This window comes from Vicugna pacos, chromosome 22, assembly GCF_048564905.1.
Source record: "Vicugna pacos chromosome 22, VicPac4, whole genome shotgun sequence".
NCBI classification, from domain to species: Eukaryota; Metazoa; Chordata; class Mammalia; order Artiodactyla; family Camelidae; genus Vicugna; species Vicugna pacos.
This window is the reverse complement of record NC_133008.1, coordinates 20,906,539-20,922,507: the sequence shown is the minus strand read 5'-3', so window position 1 is coordinate 20,922,507 and position 15,969 is coordinate 20,906,539. Positions and strand designations below refer to the sequence as shown.

Below are 15,969 nucleotides of genomic sequence, written 5' to 3'. Positions count from 1 at the left end.
TATTATTATAGTTATTACCATATTTACACATGTTATCACAGGGTAGATCAGCAGGTCTGGTACTGTCTAATCAATCACCCTATCAAGCAACTGAGAGCTTCTAAAACAGAAAGAACTCCACGTTCCCCCCATGGAGACCACCTTAGCAGTCATTCTGATGTGCTACCACCCTTTGTGCTAAGTTCTGAAGGACAAGATTTTGGCAGAATAGTTAGTAATCCATTGCAATGCCAAGGTTTCTAAACACAAACCACGAGAACTATTTCATCAGCAGTAGAAACTGACACTAGTGGGGGTGAATGTGATGGCCTCAATAACGTGAAACACACAGGTTCTACACACACGACGGACTGCTGTTCACCAAAACTGCCTCACACACAAGTATTGAAGCATCAGCCCCATACATGAAACATGGCCCAGGCCTGGCTGTGTGGAGACACCTGGGTGGGCAGCGGGCAGCCTAACGAAAGGCAGCACATGATGATGCACCAACTGACATTCTAGAAAAAGCAAAACCACAAAGCCAGAAAGTGGCTGCCAGGGCTGGGTAGAGGAGGAGACCCAAGAGGAACACGGAGACATTTCTGGAATGGGCTCCACCTCTGCCGTACTGGGAGCGGTTCATGCCTATGTACCTTTGTCAAAACTCCTTGCACTGTCCACTTTTTGAAAAGGATGCATTTTGTTGCTAGTAAACTGTATCTCAAGAAGATTGACCCTCCCAACACAGGAGCAGGAGATGGCCTTCCATGGCCAAGGCAGGCAGAGCAGGGAGTGCACAGCTCCCACTAACGACTACCCGAGACTAGTCCTGCTCCACATCCTCCTGTCTCATCGTCACTACCCTGGGGCCTTTGCGGGGTTCAGAAAGCTGGGCACCCCTCAAGATCACAGACAGCAAACAGCCACAAGGTGACCCAGGCCCATTCCTTCCACTGCCAGGATTCCTCTGCTGGAATCTGAGCAATTATGTAAAATAACAAGCAGCATGTGGGGCGCCAGAAGCCACATGCAGTGTCCCTCTAGAGTGCCGACTTTAGACCAACTAGAAACATCAGTTTCTCATGAACATTTTGGACTGGTATACAAAACTAGTAGCACTATTTTAGGTTAAAAATTCAAGACCAAAGAACCCTATGTTGTGTTGGCCCAGGGGGGATTCTGAAAGGTAACGTCCACATTAGCCAAAGCAATCAGAGGCAGGAAGGGTGACAGGGGCCAGCTGGTCATCTCACAGCTGAACCTGGGCTGAAGGCCAGTAAATTCTTCAAAGCAGTCAGGAACGTCTCCACGATTTTCCATGGCCCACAATAAGCACCATGACTCCTCTTCAGGTGTTAAACAGAAGACCCCTTCTGAGGGCGCTGTGCTGATGGCTGTGTACTCACCTTTCGGCTCCTGGATGAGACATAGTCTCTTGGGAGCTGGAATCATGCCGACCTTCAATGACTTGCTGCTGACCCTCTTCCGGGGAAAGCAGGCCCCTGAGGAAGCCTGTGACAGGGCGGGCGCACCAGCAGGGCCATCCTCGGCCACTTCACTCAGGAGGCCATCAGCAGGGGGGCTGCCCTCAGAGCACTCGGACTTGGTAGACCCGCCCATCGGCCTGGAGGCCTCTCCAGGAGTGGGGACCTCCTCACCCCCCTCCTCATCCTCCTCCTCTTCGTCCTCCTCGTCCTCGTCCTCCTCAGGCATCACTGGGCTCTCCAGCTCGGCCTCATGCTGAGGGGGTTCGTCCTCAAACTCTCCTTCCCCTTCCATGGGTTCTAGGGGGCTCTCCTGAGAATCAGCGCTCTCGTTGGCTTGGAGGGTCAGCGGAGATGATGAAAAGCAAATCGATGGGCACAGTTCAAATACTTTCTTTCGATAGAATTTGAAAGCTGAACTATTTTGGTCATGTAGAAACCTGGGATAAAGATGAAATACACTGGTTATGGTTAATCAGATGGCTCTCTGAACACTGCCATTCGCTGAAACTTCCAAATGGACTCAACAAAGCTGGAAGTGGGACAAAGAAGCAAATAACATGACCTCTTTCTGCCAGCTACGGTTGATGGTCAGCTGTGCAATGAGATAGTTTAAGGAGTATTAGTAATTTAACAAAGGAGCCAGAACGTAAGAGGCCTAACTGCTTTTCGGGGGAGGGAGGTGGAGGAACAAGGTATGCAGGGACGACCAGGGAACATGCTAGTACGAGCTCTAACACTACAGCCAGAAGATCCGACTTGGGCCTTACTTCATCTTTCTAATTACATCACCGGCCACTCTGGGCCTGCGTTTGCTCACTGTTCCTCCCACACTCCAGCTATGAGATGGAAAAAGGTCTGCCACTTGCAGCACCTTCTGCCTCACGTCCTGCAGCAAAGGTGAGTGAATGTCATGGTAATATGGCCTCTTTGCACTGCAGAGTCCAACGGCCTGAGCCACTGGAGCTGCGGCTGGTGTGAGAAACTGAAAACACACAAAATATACTTGGGCCAAAGGAAAGACAGCCTTTGTCCTTAGATAGGACAACTCAGCTTCGTAATGATGTCAATTTCCCCTAATTAACATATTAAAGTTTAAAAGTATCCCAGTAAAAGCATCATTTTTTTTCTGGATCTAAACATGATTCTTAATTCATATAGAAACACAGTATGATTCTTCAGTTCATATAGAAACATAAATATGCAAGAATATCTGGGAAAAACCTGGACAAGATCAACAAGGGGTCCAGCTCCAATGGATATTACAAGGTGTATGAAACCTCTATAGTCAAAATAGCAAAAAACCGAAACAAAACAAAGTGAAAAAAACAGCATGGTACTGGTCCGTGGACAGACAGACCAAGAGAAAGGCCAGAAACCCAGTATTTGATGAAGGTGGCCTCAAGCCACTGTGAAAAAGATCTTTTAAATGAATAGTGTTGGGACAACTGGGTAGCTTTTTTAGAAAAATATTTAAGTTGGATCTATGCTGTACTTTCTGCTCCTAAATAACCACACAAAGACTGGAAATCTAAATGCAAAAACCAAGCCATACAAGTAGTGGGAGAAAATGTATAAATGTCTTTATAATCTGAGTGTTGGGAGATTCTTTCTAACTGTAACTTAGTATCCAGGTGCAATAAAAGAAAAAAATTGATAAATTTGACTACATAAAACATTTCTGCATTGTAGAACATACCATAAGCAAAATGAAAGTTAAATATCCACTTAAGAAGGAAATAAATGCAATTACATCACAGGTAAACACTTGTAGAAACTAAGAATAAATCCAAAAAGCCCAATCGAGAAAAGGGCAAAAATTAAGAACTTCTGCCCTCCAAAAGACTGCTAGAATGAGAAAACAAGTCACAGACTGGGAGAAAATATCTACAAATCACATATCTGATAAAGGACTTGTATTAAGAATATATAACAAGCTCTCAAAATTCATTAGTAAGTAAATAAACAACTCAATTAAAAAATAGCCCAAAGATCCAAAAAGACATTTCACTAAAGAAATAAACGAGCACATGCAAAGATGCTCAACACAGTTATCCTCAGGGAAACACAAATGAGAACCACAGTGCGAAACCCCCTCCTCCACACTGGGAGGGCTAATGTGAAAAAGACTGACACTATCAAGTGCTGGTGAGGATGGGGAAGAACCAGAACTCTCATCCAGGCTGCTAGACATGTAGAACTGTGCCACCACTTAGAAAGTCAGTTTGGCAGCCAGCCTTTCCCTGACTCAGTATTTTACTGGAGAGAAATAAAAGCAGACCTTGTAAATGGCTGCTCACAGCAGCTTTATTTGTAATCATCCCAGACCAGGAACAACTCAATGCCATCAACAGCTGAAGGAGTAAATAACTGGTCCAGCCACACAATGTGATACACAGCATTCAAAAGTGAACTATGGATACACACAACATGGCTGAATCCAAGTAATTATGTGGAGTAAGAAGCTAGACAAAAGGAGAGAACAAACTGCATTTACATATAATTATAGAAAATGCCAACTATTTACAGTGAGAGAGCACGGATCAGCAGCTGCCTGCAGGAAGGGATGACAAAGGGCACAAGGGAACTTTTGGGTCATGAATGTGTTCGTCATCTTGATGGTGGTGATGGTTGCACAGGTGTAAATATGCATTAAAACTAATTAGACAAATATGTGAAGTTTATGGCATGTCAATTATACCTCAACAAAACTTTTTTCTAAGAGGATGAAACTTCTTTTAAAAAAACAAAGAGCAAATGATATGAACAGTTTACATAAAGATATAAAAATGACACATAAGTTTATGAAAAGGGCTTCAAAATTTTACTTAAGAAAAATGCAAACTAAAACTTCATTGAGAAAATGAGAAATGTCTCATAATCCCACTGGTTCAAAGGCACATCAAAAGGTGGGAGGAGTGGGGACAGGCACTCATGATACTGCTGGGAGAGTGGACCCAGGGAGGAAAACCTGCACTACCTATCAAAACTTAGTTTGCATTAATCCCCCTTCTGGAAGATACTCAATGGCCACAAACACAAAGCAACTGTGCACTAGGCTAAACAAGCTACAAGAGTGTGCTGAGTCACTACTGGGTCCCAGGAACGCTCCAGGAAATGTCAAGTTTCAAACAGTATTCTTTTTTTTTTCCCTTGGGATGGAGGTTTAAATTTATTTATTTATTTTTAATTGAAGTACAGTCAGTTACAATGTGTCAATTTCTGGTATACAGCACAATGTCCCAGTCATACAGATACACACATATATTTGTTTTCGTATTCTTTTTCATTAAAGGTTATTACAAGAAATTGAACATAGTTCCCTGTGCTATACAGAAAAAACTTTAAAAAAAAAATCTATCTTAAACTAAGGCATGCCTCTCTAGCACACTGGGAACAGGTGTGGCTGCATGTGGAGGATGACACAATGGAACAGAGATGAGGGTATAGGTGGGACAGGCAGAGGGGAACTTCTAGATATGCTGTAAAGGGAAAAAAGCAAGATGCAAGAGTCTATTACATATAGACGACTACTTATTGGTGTAAGAGCTATGAGGGAACATACATACACACACACACACACACACACACACAGAGAGAAATGAATGAAAATGGTATCCCATTGATAGGTAGAGGGCATGAGACTTCTCTGAACTTACCTCTTCTAATTTTTACTTTAGAGCCACACAAATGCTGTACTTATTTACTTGTTTAAAAGGATGTGAAAAAAAAGCACCCAAACTGATTTCAGCAGAAACAAAGGAACCTGAGTGTGTATCAAATTGATGACAACCACAAACACAAAATGAATTAACTCAAGCAGCTAAGGAGCACCTTAGAAATAAAAATTTTCTAAAGGAAAAGAAAACACAAAGTCATTTGGCCTTTACTAAACAGGTGTGCTGTTCGGTGAAGTCTTCTTCAAACTATTCTACGAGCACTGGGGGACAGAGTAAATCACCTCATCTGATGCTACTGTAGTTTCCTGGGGTCTCCATGTGGGAAAGGAGGAGAAAGTGCTATATGAGGAACACTGCTCAGAAAAGGCTGTCAGAGGGAAAGGAATAACCCCAATCCCTGGCAGTGTCAAGTGCCCAGGATAATGCAGAGTTCTCTTTCAAACTGTAGTTTTCACTAGGGAAAAAAAGAGAACTGATAAAATGCTCCTGGTTGCCCTTCACTGAGCTGTCCCCTTCGCCTGGTCCTGCCAGTGTAAGGTCCCTCATACGTGGGCAGCCCAACTTTGAGGTCTATAAGGCCCAGCAGCCCCCAGGTCTGTAAAAGGCAGAAGCAGGCTGAAGTCCAGCAAGGCCATCAGTGCTCCATGTAGCTGGTCTGAGTCCCACAGGAAGGAGGCAACCCCAGTGTATGACTCACTCAAGGTCCCAAACAAGCTAGAACTGCACGCTTAGTTACCGCTGGGCCCCAGAAATGCTCCAGGAAATGTAAAATTTTTATCTGTATTCTTAATTAAACTAAGGCACAAGTGTCTAGCATGTTGGAGCAGGGCAAGGGTCCAGATTCCCTAGCCAGCTATAGGATACAATCCACAGAGCACGGGAACCCCACTCACTTCACGGGGAGCCCAGCAGGGTTATGGCTCAGTACCAGAAACACATGGCCCTAGGGGGCCTTCCCCTGAAGGAGAACCTGCACCCCACAGGCAGAGTGGGCTCCAGCCCTGGTTCTGTCACCTTTGGGCTGCGTAGCATTGAACAGCCACCCTATCTGAGGAATGGAAAGGACAATGGTGCCCCCTCTTGGCATAAGGGTGCCAGGCCCCCATGCGTGGAGATGCTTGTTGCTCACACCCAGACCAGGACCCATCCATTATAGTACATGAGCAGCACATTCTCATCCTGCCCAGAGCTGCCAGCAAGACCAGGGACAGTGTCCACCCTCCTCCTCAGACTCACAGGCAAGGACACACCCTCCTCTTTGCCTCCACACAGGTTCTAGGGAACATACTAGTCCCTCTGCTGAGGTGTTCTCTCCCCCTTGCCCTGGCAAACATCCATTGAGTCTTTGGATCTAGCTCCAGCTCCCCTCCAGGGAGGCTTCCCTGATGCCCCAGATGAGGGCCGATCTCCCAATAACCCAAACAGATGCTTCTCCCTAACAGCCCTGAGCTCAGTGGAAGTGAAGTCATGATTTATCCTGGGCTGATCTGTGGGGCAGGAGTGCATCTGCCAGGCTGTCCTGTGGGCTCTCAGGACACTCATGGGGTGAACACACTCAAGTCAAAGGGGCATGATGGGTACGTACCACAGGTCAGGGTTATCGGTGCTGTTTTCTATGCTGAATTGTTCAATCTCTGGTCCCACCTGAGCAACAAATTTAGCAAGTTTCTCTGCAGTCTCCATTGTTTTCACATCAACTACAAAACAAAGTAATTGTCATGGATCAGTTCTGAGCTGTCAATTCCCATGTGAACATTATGGGGCTGTGGAGACTGACTACAAAGATGGCCCCTCATTGCAGCCTTGCCCTTTGCCACGTGACTGTGCAGCTCTGTCCAGGAGAGGTGAACTCTCTTTTCTCTCCTTGAACTGGGGCTGGCCTGGGGACTCTTGCTGGCTGAGAATGGGACAGAAATGTGGAGACTGGGCTTCAGAGGCCTCAAGCACCCCACTGCCTCTCCAGGATGCTGAATCCTGACTGTCAGGTGAACAAACACAATCTGGCTGCTAGAGGGTGACGGGCATGTAGCTCAGTCATCCCCATCACCTCAGCTGGCAGTCCAAGGCAACTACTCTCTGCCTGCAAATGCATTTGCAGGCCCAGCCCAGCTGACTCGGAGCAACACTGGATGCCTCCTCTTTGAAGCCACAGTTTGGAGTGGCTCATTACATAGCAACCGCTAGAGAATGAAGCTGTTGGGTAGATTCTTTCCCTCTACATTCCCACTTAGTGCTGAATGGAAAGCACAGGACAGGGGGTAGGCCTGTTGTGGAAGGAGAAGTTAACGGCTGGGAGAAACAGAAGAAAATGTGGGTCAGATAACCCTGAGAAGGGAAACAGAGGGACCGTGGCAGGGAAGAAGAAGCAGAATGAGAACAAGGGCAGCCTTACAGAACATACATGGGCAAGAATAGAGAAATGGATCAAGGAGCTCAAAGGCCCAAGCATGGGCAGATGGCACACCCTGCTGGCCAACAGGATGACCTTGAACAGAATCACCGGGCAGCACCTCATGTCAGCTCCACACTCAGGGCAGGAGGAAACATGCAGTGGGATTCTAGGGCTGGTCCCTCAAGAAAGCAAGGAGAGTGCCTCCGTGAGCACCACCCTGGCCAGGTTCCTTTCACTACTGCCTGCTGCCCAGCCCAGTGCAGCCCAGCCCACTGAAGCCATCCACCTCAGCAGAGACCCCTGGAGATTGATCAGTGTTGGGGCTGGGGCTCAGAGGAGGGGAAAGGAGTGAGAACTCACTGTCAGTAGACGGGCAGGGAGAGGAAGTCTGAGGGGCTTCAGAGACATCCACGCCTACTGGCTTCAGGGATGGATCTGAGGCTTCTGGGCTGGGGTCCCGAGGAGAGGGTCTGGCAGGATCTGGTGGACAATCCTTGGCAGCATCATTTCCATCTGGCTGAGGCAGCTTTCCCTGCAAGAAGCCTGGAGCCTGCCGGCCATGGTGTTTCAACCTGGTGCCTGAGGAGAGGAGGGTCTGGGTCCCGGTGGTTGCTCTCCTCACCTTCCAGCCCCGGAGTCCTTGAGCTCGAAGCAGCCCCCGCCGCCGACCCGGGAGGAGCCTCTTCTTGAGGCTCCGAACTGCCCGGGCATACAGCATGGCCCGGACTGCACACTCGGCCGCCATCGGCTTCTGATCCGATCCTGGCAAAGTCTGGCTCATCCGCTGCATTTCTGCCAGCTTCAGCTTGTAATATTTATACTCCAGACTATTATCATCAGACAAAAACCTATATAACAAAACACGCACAGCAGGACATTTGTGAATACACCAGCATGACCAAATTGTTGCTGTAAATACATTTCCGTAAACCTTTTGTACTTGGCGACCTCCCTGCTTTTGGAGAGTCCCTGCCTGGCTCCAACATGTACCCAGAGCTGGGCCCTGGCCATCCATCCTGCTCAGAGTGACTACAGGGGAACCAGGAGATATGATGGAGCACTGGTCGATTCCTCCTCAATTCCTGTCATCAGCAGCCATGAAGGAGCTTGTAGCTCCTGGTGGCCTCACGAACCAGTCACCCTGGAACCATGGAAGCACTGTCCTACTAGGGAGTGGCAAGCATTGTTCTTGGACACTGTTTCTGGGAGGTGATGCCCTTCAGATGGTGGACACTCAGTGATCTTTTAACTGAATTGAGGCCAGTGTGGCACTGCTGTGAAATCACATGTCAGAGTCACAATGAGAACAGTATAGAAAAAAGGAGTTTGAGTTACAAGTACTGACAGAAAGAGATCCACAGCATGGAGAGCAAGCTATAGAAGAATATCAACATCGATACAGACCATGTGAAGCTGCACTGTGTACATACACATATATTTGCCTTTTTCACATAGGCTGAAAGAATACAAAGCAAACTTAAGAATTAGCTCTGAGGAATGGGTTAGAAAGGAGCATGGAGAGGGACTTTCACTTTATTTACTTTGCTGACCATTTCATTAGCACCTTCTTTCATCTCTATTAACTCTTCCCTTCTAGTCTCTGGCCTTTTTTCACCATTTCTTTCTAGCTTCATGAGTTGTTGAATGCTTATCTTCGGTCTATTTCTGATAAACACACCCAAGGTTGCACTTTTCCCCCAGCTGTTGTTGCGGCTACATTCCATATGCAGTGCTCTCCCTGCTACTTCCTTCTGAAGAGCTTTTAATTTCAATTCTAATTCTCTTTCATTCAAAAGTTATTTACAAGCCTGTTTTATTTTGGCTGTTGCTGGTTGCAACTTTTATGCATTGCATAAAGTGGCCCACGTAATTCCTTTCCTGGGATGTGCTGTATGTAACTCTCTTCATGTCCTCATTCATAACAAGTTTTTTGTGAATGTTCATTTTCAGTCTGTGTTAAAGAATGAGTATTGTTTGGTGAATACAGCAATACTTCATGTGGCTTTTTGTGATGTTGAGATCACATTAGATGAGGTTCCCAATTACCAATAACAGAAGCTGATTGGAAGCGAGGTGGCAGTGCACAGCAGGATGCTGGCAGCACCATGTGATGCAGCATGTCCCTGGTGAGCAGCTCCATATGAAGCTCCTGTTGATGCTCTCTGCACAATTAAGGTCTGGCTGGATGTGAGGAAACAGGCTGTGTGCTGGCTCCTCCACTGCCCTGGACACTCTGTTGGCCAACAGCAGCATCCTGCAAGATTGAACCCTAACAAGCAAGGGTTCCCACATAAGGGAAAGCTGATCAACACATGGTTCTCAAGTCAAACGCAGCTGCAGCAAGGCCACTCCTCATCCAGGGCAGAAAGCACAGTCAGTGCCCAGGTGACCTGGATCCCACAATGTAAGTCCCTTTCCCCTGGATGGTTCTGATGCCAAGTGCAGTCTGAGAACATGAGTCACAAATCCATCTCCCCCAGTTCTAATGGAGCACATCAAGAGCACAGAATACTCCCAAGCTAGTCTGCCAGGTTCAAATCCCAGTGTAGCCACTTACTAGCTGTGAGATTTATGAATTTTTCTATGCCTCAGTTTCTTCACCTGTAAGGGACAGATAATAATAATAACCTACTTGTGAGGCTTGAGTTATATACTTTTCATTTTAAGGAAAATGCTTTGAATACTGCCTGTTCAACAATGATTAGTACATCATCTCTATTCATTTATGATCATTCTCTGTATTCTAAATTTTCCACACTTTTATTTGGATGACATCTACCCATTTCAGGGAAAGTACATTCAAGTCTCCTACCACAGTAAGGATTTCCAGTTCCTCTTATACTTCCAAATGTTTACATAGCTCATAGCCACGTGTGGTTCCAGCAGTGAGATTCCCAACCACTGTAGCTCATGATGACTTTCCCTTGTCAGTAACCTCTTTTTGCCCCTTTGAATGTTTTTCTGTTTTGTCTGAAGTAACATTTCCATATCTCCTTTCTCTTCAATAGCATTTGCTTGGTATATTGTCTTCCATCTTTATGTTTCACTCCCTGTGTTTTAAGTGACTCTGATGAGGAACTAAGAGCTGCTGCTCTTATTGATTGATTGATCTACAATGTTGTGTTTATTTCTGGTGTACTGCATAGTGATTCAGTTACAGATACATATATATATTCCTTTTCGTATTTTTTTCATTATAGCTATTACAAGGCATTGAATATAGTTCCCTATGCTGTATAGTAGAATCTTGTTATCTGTTTCGTATATAGTAGTTAGTATCTGCAAATCCCAAACTCTCAATTTATCCCCCCATCCCCTTTTCCCCCAGTAACCATAAGTTTGTTTTCTATGACTGTGAGTCTGTCTCTGTTTTGTAAATAAGTTCATTTATGTCCTTTTTTTAGAGTCCACATATAAGTGATACCACATGGTATTTTTGTTTCTCTTTCTGGCTTACTTCACTTAGTGTAATAATCTCTAGGTCTATTCATGTTGTTGTAAATGGCATTATTTTATTCTTTTTAAGGGCTGAGTAGGAGTCCATTGTATAAACATATCATAACTTCTTTATCTGTCAATAGACTTTTAAGTTGTTTCCATGTTTTGGCTTTTGTACATAGTGATGCTATGAACAGTGGGGTGCACGTATCTTTTTGAATTAGAGTTTCCTCTGGATATATGCCCAGGAATGGTACTGCTGGATCATAGGGTACATCTATTTTCAATTTTTTAAGGAATGCCCATACTGTTTTCCATAGTGGCTCCACCAAACTACATTCCCACCAACAGTGTAAGAGGGTTCCCTTTCCCCACACCCTCTCCAACAGCTGCTGCTTTCAAACTTGAGTCTCTGGCTAATAAAGGCAGCATCAACCGGCAGAAACTTGTGTATTCCTAGTAAGGCTGAATAAATTTAAACTCTTGTTTCCTATCTGCTTCTCTTTTCTCTTCTTTTTTTTTTTTCTTTTTTGGCTTTTCATTAGACTGAGTACCTTTTGCTTTCCTCACCCTTTTATACTAGTAGGGAAGTTCTAAATCCCATTTCTATGCCTTTAATGGGAATAAACATTTAAGCTCTTATTTTCTGTTACTGTCCAGAGTTACTCACCAGCTGTATCCTTATTCTAAACAAGCCAAGAGCCCTAGCATCCACTTCCCTTCTTCCCCTTGCATATTTAATATTTAGATAATGTGGGATTTTAGGGTTTTTTCCCCCAAGCATCAATTATTTAGATTTTTGTGTTCCCTTTGGGGCCCTTGGACAACCTTGCTGAGGCTAAACAAGATTCTTGGCCACCTATTTCTTTCTGAGTCTATAAACACGTGGACCTAGTGGGCTGTCTCTGGAGTGCATAGTCCAGGAAAGGTAAGGGTCATTCCAATCCCAGGGACAATCTAGAAGATGCGAGAAAACGAAGCATAACATGTTCCTTCAGCTCTACTCTTGCACTGTTGGGACCATTCTAGAGGCTTGTTGCTCCACAATGTCTCTCATAGAAAGCAGAGGATGTCTACTTCTTGGTGCTCCAGATGAGGAAGCAAAGTTTGTGTGGTATCTGTCTGTACTATGGACATGCTAGTGCACCAGAGAGGCAGGCCTCTTCGGCAAGAGGCAGCAGTCAGTTCTGCTCGCAAGGCTTGGCTGTGAGGCTGTGAACAAACCTAAGTTCGCCCCTCCTCGTGGGGAGAGGGAGTCACAAATTCCTGCTGGACCTTGGAGGGTGGAAATAATAGAAACCCTTCTTACATCTGCTTCCTGAGGTCTGTCCTAACTAATAAAAAGAAACTATTATTAAAAAAAAAAAAAAACCTATTTTCGAGTTGGGAATCTCCTGATCAGATGACAGAATTCCTCAAACACTGGGGAGGAAAGTAAGCTAAATCCCCATCTATCTTCATAGGGTGTCAACACTAATGCATAAAACTGGTAGATCAGCAACCTAAACGTCTACTGACAGATGACTGTGTGTTTACACACACATGTGCACACAAGTGTAATGGAATATTAATCAGCCATAAAAAAGAATGAAACTGCCATCTGGAGCAACATGGATGGACCTAGAGATTATCATACTAAGTGAAGTAAGTCAGAGAAAGACAAATATCATATGTTATCATTTACACGTGGAATCTTAAAAAATGATGCAAATGAACTTATTTATGAAACAGAAAGAAACTCACAGACATAGAAAATAAACATAAGGTTACCAAGGAGGAGGGGTAGGTATAAACTAGGAGTCTGGGACTGGCAGATACAAACTACTATATATAAAACAGATAAACAACAAGGTCTTAATGTATAACAGAGAACTAAATTCAGTATCTTAAAATAACCCATAATGAAAAAGAATATACACATGTATATATTTGTATAACTGAATCACTACATGAGAAATTAACACAACACTGTAAATCAACTATACTTCAATCAACAAAAAAAAACTCAGACTATACATTTAAAAAAAAACCTGATAGATCAAGAAAAGGTAACAGGCTTATCATTTCTAGAGATACAGAGGTAACTATTAAAAGCAGCTTAAGGAATTAACAGTGACTGCCTCCAAGGAGTGGAATTGGTATGGGAATGGATTATGGTATAAGTATTTGCCTTTGTGATTAGTTTAACTGATTTGGCGGGGGGGGAATCACAAACAAGTACTACTTTGACTTAAGAGTTCAAACATACACACCAAAAACCTAAGTTTACTAGTTTCTTAACATTGGTTTTTTTTGGATCACATTCTTTCTCCTTATGGTCTCGGGGTAATATCTCCTGAAGGAGTTCACAAGTGATCAATGCTCAAAGTTTAGCCCCCTAATTTATTCTTCAACCAGGTCTATTCTACTAGCTAACAACTGAGATTTTTAATTCAACAATGAGATTTTTTTTTTGGCAGGGAGGGTATAACTCAAGTGGTATAGTGCATGCTTAGCATACATGAGGTCCTGGGTTCAATCCCCAGTACCTCCTCGAAAAAAAATAAATAAGCTTAATTACCACCCCCCACCAAAATAAAATAATTAAATAAAACAATAAATAAATAAAATATTAACAAATAAAATTTTTTAAAAATGAGATTTTTCATTTCAAGATCCTTAATTGGTTCTTTTCCATAACAAGCAGTTCCTGTTTCATGGATACAATATATTATTTTCCATTTAAAACTATTAGTTACATATATGCATTTTTAGACAATCTTCTTTTTCTTATAGTAACTCTGTCTTCTTAGGTGTCAGCTCTATTGAGTTTGATGATCCTCCTTCATAATGCTGATTTTCCTCAAATACTTGGTTTTTAGCTCAATGCTTATTCTGATTTGTACACCCCTCCCACCACCACCACCACCACCACCACACACACACACCTGACTCTGGCTATGGTTCTGTTTGCCACCCCTGGCTGTCAGTGATCATAAGCCTGCTGGCTAGTGTGCAGTGGTCATGGGGCAGAGGCACATGCCCCCAGTCCTCTCAGGATCTGCTTCCCCTTTAGCCCAATCATCTCAGCAATCACCTGGAAATTGCCCCTGGGTCTTCCAAGTCTAGATGACATCATACCCAGAGGATTTGGTTTCTGCTTTCATCTGTCAATCTGAGGCTATCTAGCTTCCTTTCTTCAGCATGAGCACTGGTTAAGCCCACAGAGCCTGAATGTGAATCTCAGCTCTGTCCTTTATTAGCTGTGCATCCTTGAGGCAAGAGACCTCTTTTGAGCAAGTTTTGTCTGTAAAATAAGGATGACAACATATCTACCCCAAAAGGTTGTTTATGAGGGTTCAGACAGCTTCAATCAGTAAACTGCTTAAAATGGTACTACAGGCACAGAAAACAAAAGTGTTTGCTAAATAAAAGTATTCAATAAAAATGAATACACATATGTTCATGTATGACTGAAGCATTATGCTGTACACCAGAAACTGACACAACATTGTAAACTGCCTATACTTCAATAAAAAAATACATATACAAAGACAAAAAAAAGTATTCAGTAAATGATACTGGAGCAATTAGGTTATTGGTGTTTTTTTTTTTAAAAAAATTTCTAAGTTACATGCTTATCTTATTCAATACATGAACATAATCTAGATGAATTCCAGAATTCTGCAAAAATAAAACCATAACAAGTTCCAACTCTTCTCCTGGTAAATCATGCTGGTTAGGACCAAAGCCCTGGTACCATTACACAGAAATTTATACCTTTCAAGCACCTTTAGTAATTATAACAGCAAGAATATTTGGTATGGGTACAATGTTGACTACATCAGACCTGAACAGACCACTCAAAAAGAGGAACTACAACTACAAGTTCTATGAGTAAACACATAGTCTCTTTAATTAACAAAAGAACATAAGGTAAAACATCACACTATGAAACTATTTTTAAGTCAAAACACTCCTGTGAGGGCACGGAACATGTATGGAGCGGCAGTGAGAGTGTCAACTGGGACAAATAACGCATGGAAAGGAACCTGATGATAAAGACCAGTGGTCTCCACCAGGAGCAACTCAGTCCCCCAGGGGACACTGGGCAATGTCTGAAGGTATTTTTGACTGTCACAGCTAGGATGGAGGGTTCTACTGGCATCCAGTGGGTGGAAGCCAAGGATGCCCACGACAGTTCCCACCACAGAGAATTATCCAGCCTCAAATGTCAATAAAGCTGCAGCTGAGAAACAGACAGATCAAATGCCTCTAAAGCGAGCTTTGCTTTTAAACCAACAATTTCATTCCCAGATATTACTGTAATAAACTGACAGAAATAAAAGCAAAACTTTGTTCATCATGTTATTAGAATGTAAAAATCCACCAATCAGCAGTGGTTAAGTGTAGGGTACCGTGTATGAAGGAATAGTACACACTCGGCGATAATAAGGACAATTATACTAAGTTTAAAATAGGACACAACAACTGAGCACACACTGTAGGGAAAAAAATGGGAGAGTTCTGAGTAACTCCATCTTTGCCTTTTTACTATTCTCTATTTTTACAAATGGCATATGCCCCTTTGATCTTTTTTTTTAAGCTAACAAAGCATAAAACTTTTCCACTTCCATCAATCTAATCTAGAGATAATCCTAAACACACATGAAAGTGTGACACATTAAGCTATTCTAAGAAAAAATATTTTAAATAGTGTACAATCAAAAACATTCCCAAAGACCAACAAGAGAGGAATGGCTAAATAAACTGATCACCAATTCTATGGATCAGTAAATGCAGCCACCTGAAATGTTTACAAAGAATAGAGAATATGAGCATTTTCCTATTATCTAAAAGAAGCAGGGTATATTGTATCACAGCTATGTTACACATGTAACACAACTATGTTAAAAACCAAACAGTCCCTAATGAGCAGAATGACTAGAAACAAACACCCCAAAATGTCAACGGACATTACTAGGCACATGGGTGGCTTCCCCCAACTTTCTGT

The 15,969-nt window shown here is 43.4% G+C and overlaps 1 protein-coding gene across 7 annotated transcripts in view; it reads right to left on the bottom strand.

Annotated features, from left to right (window-relative positions):
* Positions 1 to 15,969, bottom strand: part of SUGP2 (SURP and G-patch domain containing 2) — a 33,348-nt gene that overhangs the window by 7,107 nt on the left and 10,272 nt on the right. For all 7 annotated transcript variants that reach the window (XR_012063145.1, XM_006199032.4, XM_072947320.1 and 4 more), the window contains exons 5-7: positions 7,899 to 8,386; positions 6,732 to 6,843; positions 1,389 to 1,906 (exon numbers count right to left, since the gene is read on the bottom strand). Coding sequence is in view for 6 of the 7 variants with exons in the window: in XM_006199032.4 (XP_006199094.1) it covers positions 1,389 to 1,906; positions 6,732 to 6,843; positions 7,899 to 8,386 (1,118 nt within the window). In the remaining variant the exon portion in view is untranslated. The remainder of the gene's footprint in view (positions 1 to 1,388; positions 1,907 to 6,731; positions 6,844 to 7,898; positions 8,387 to 15,969) is intronic.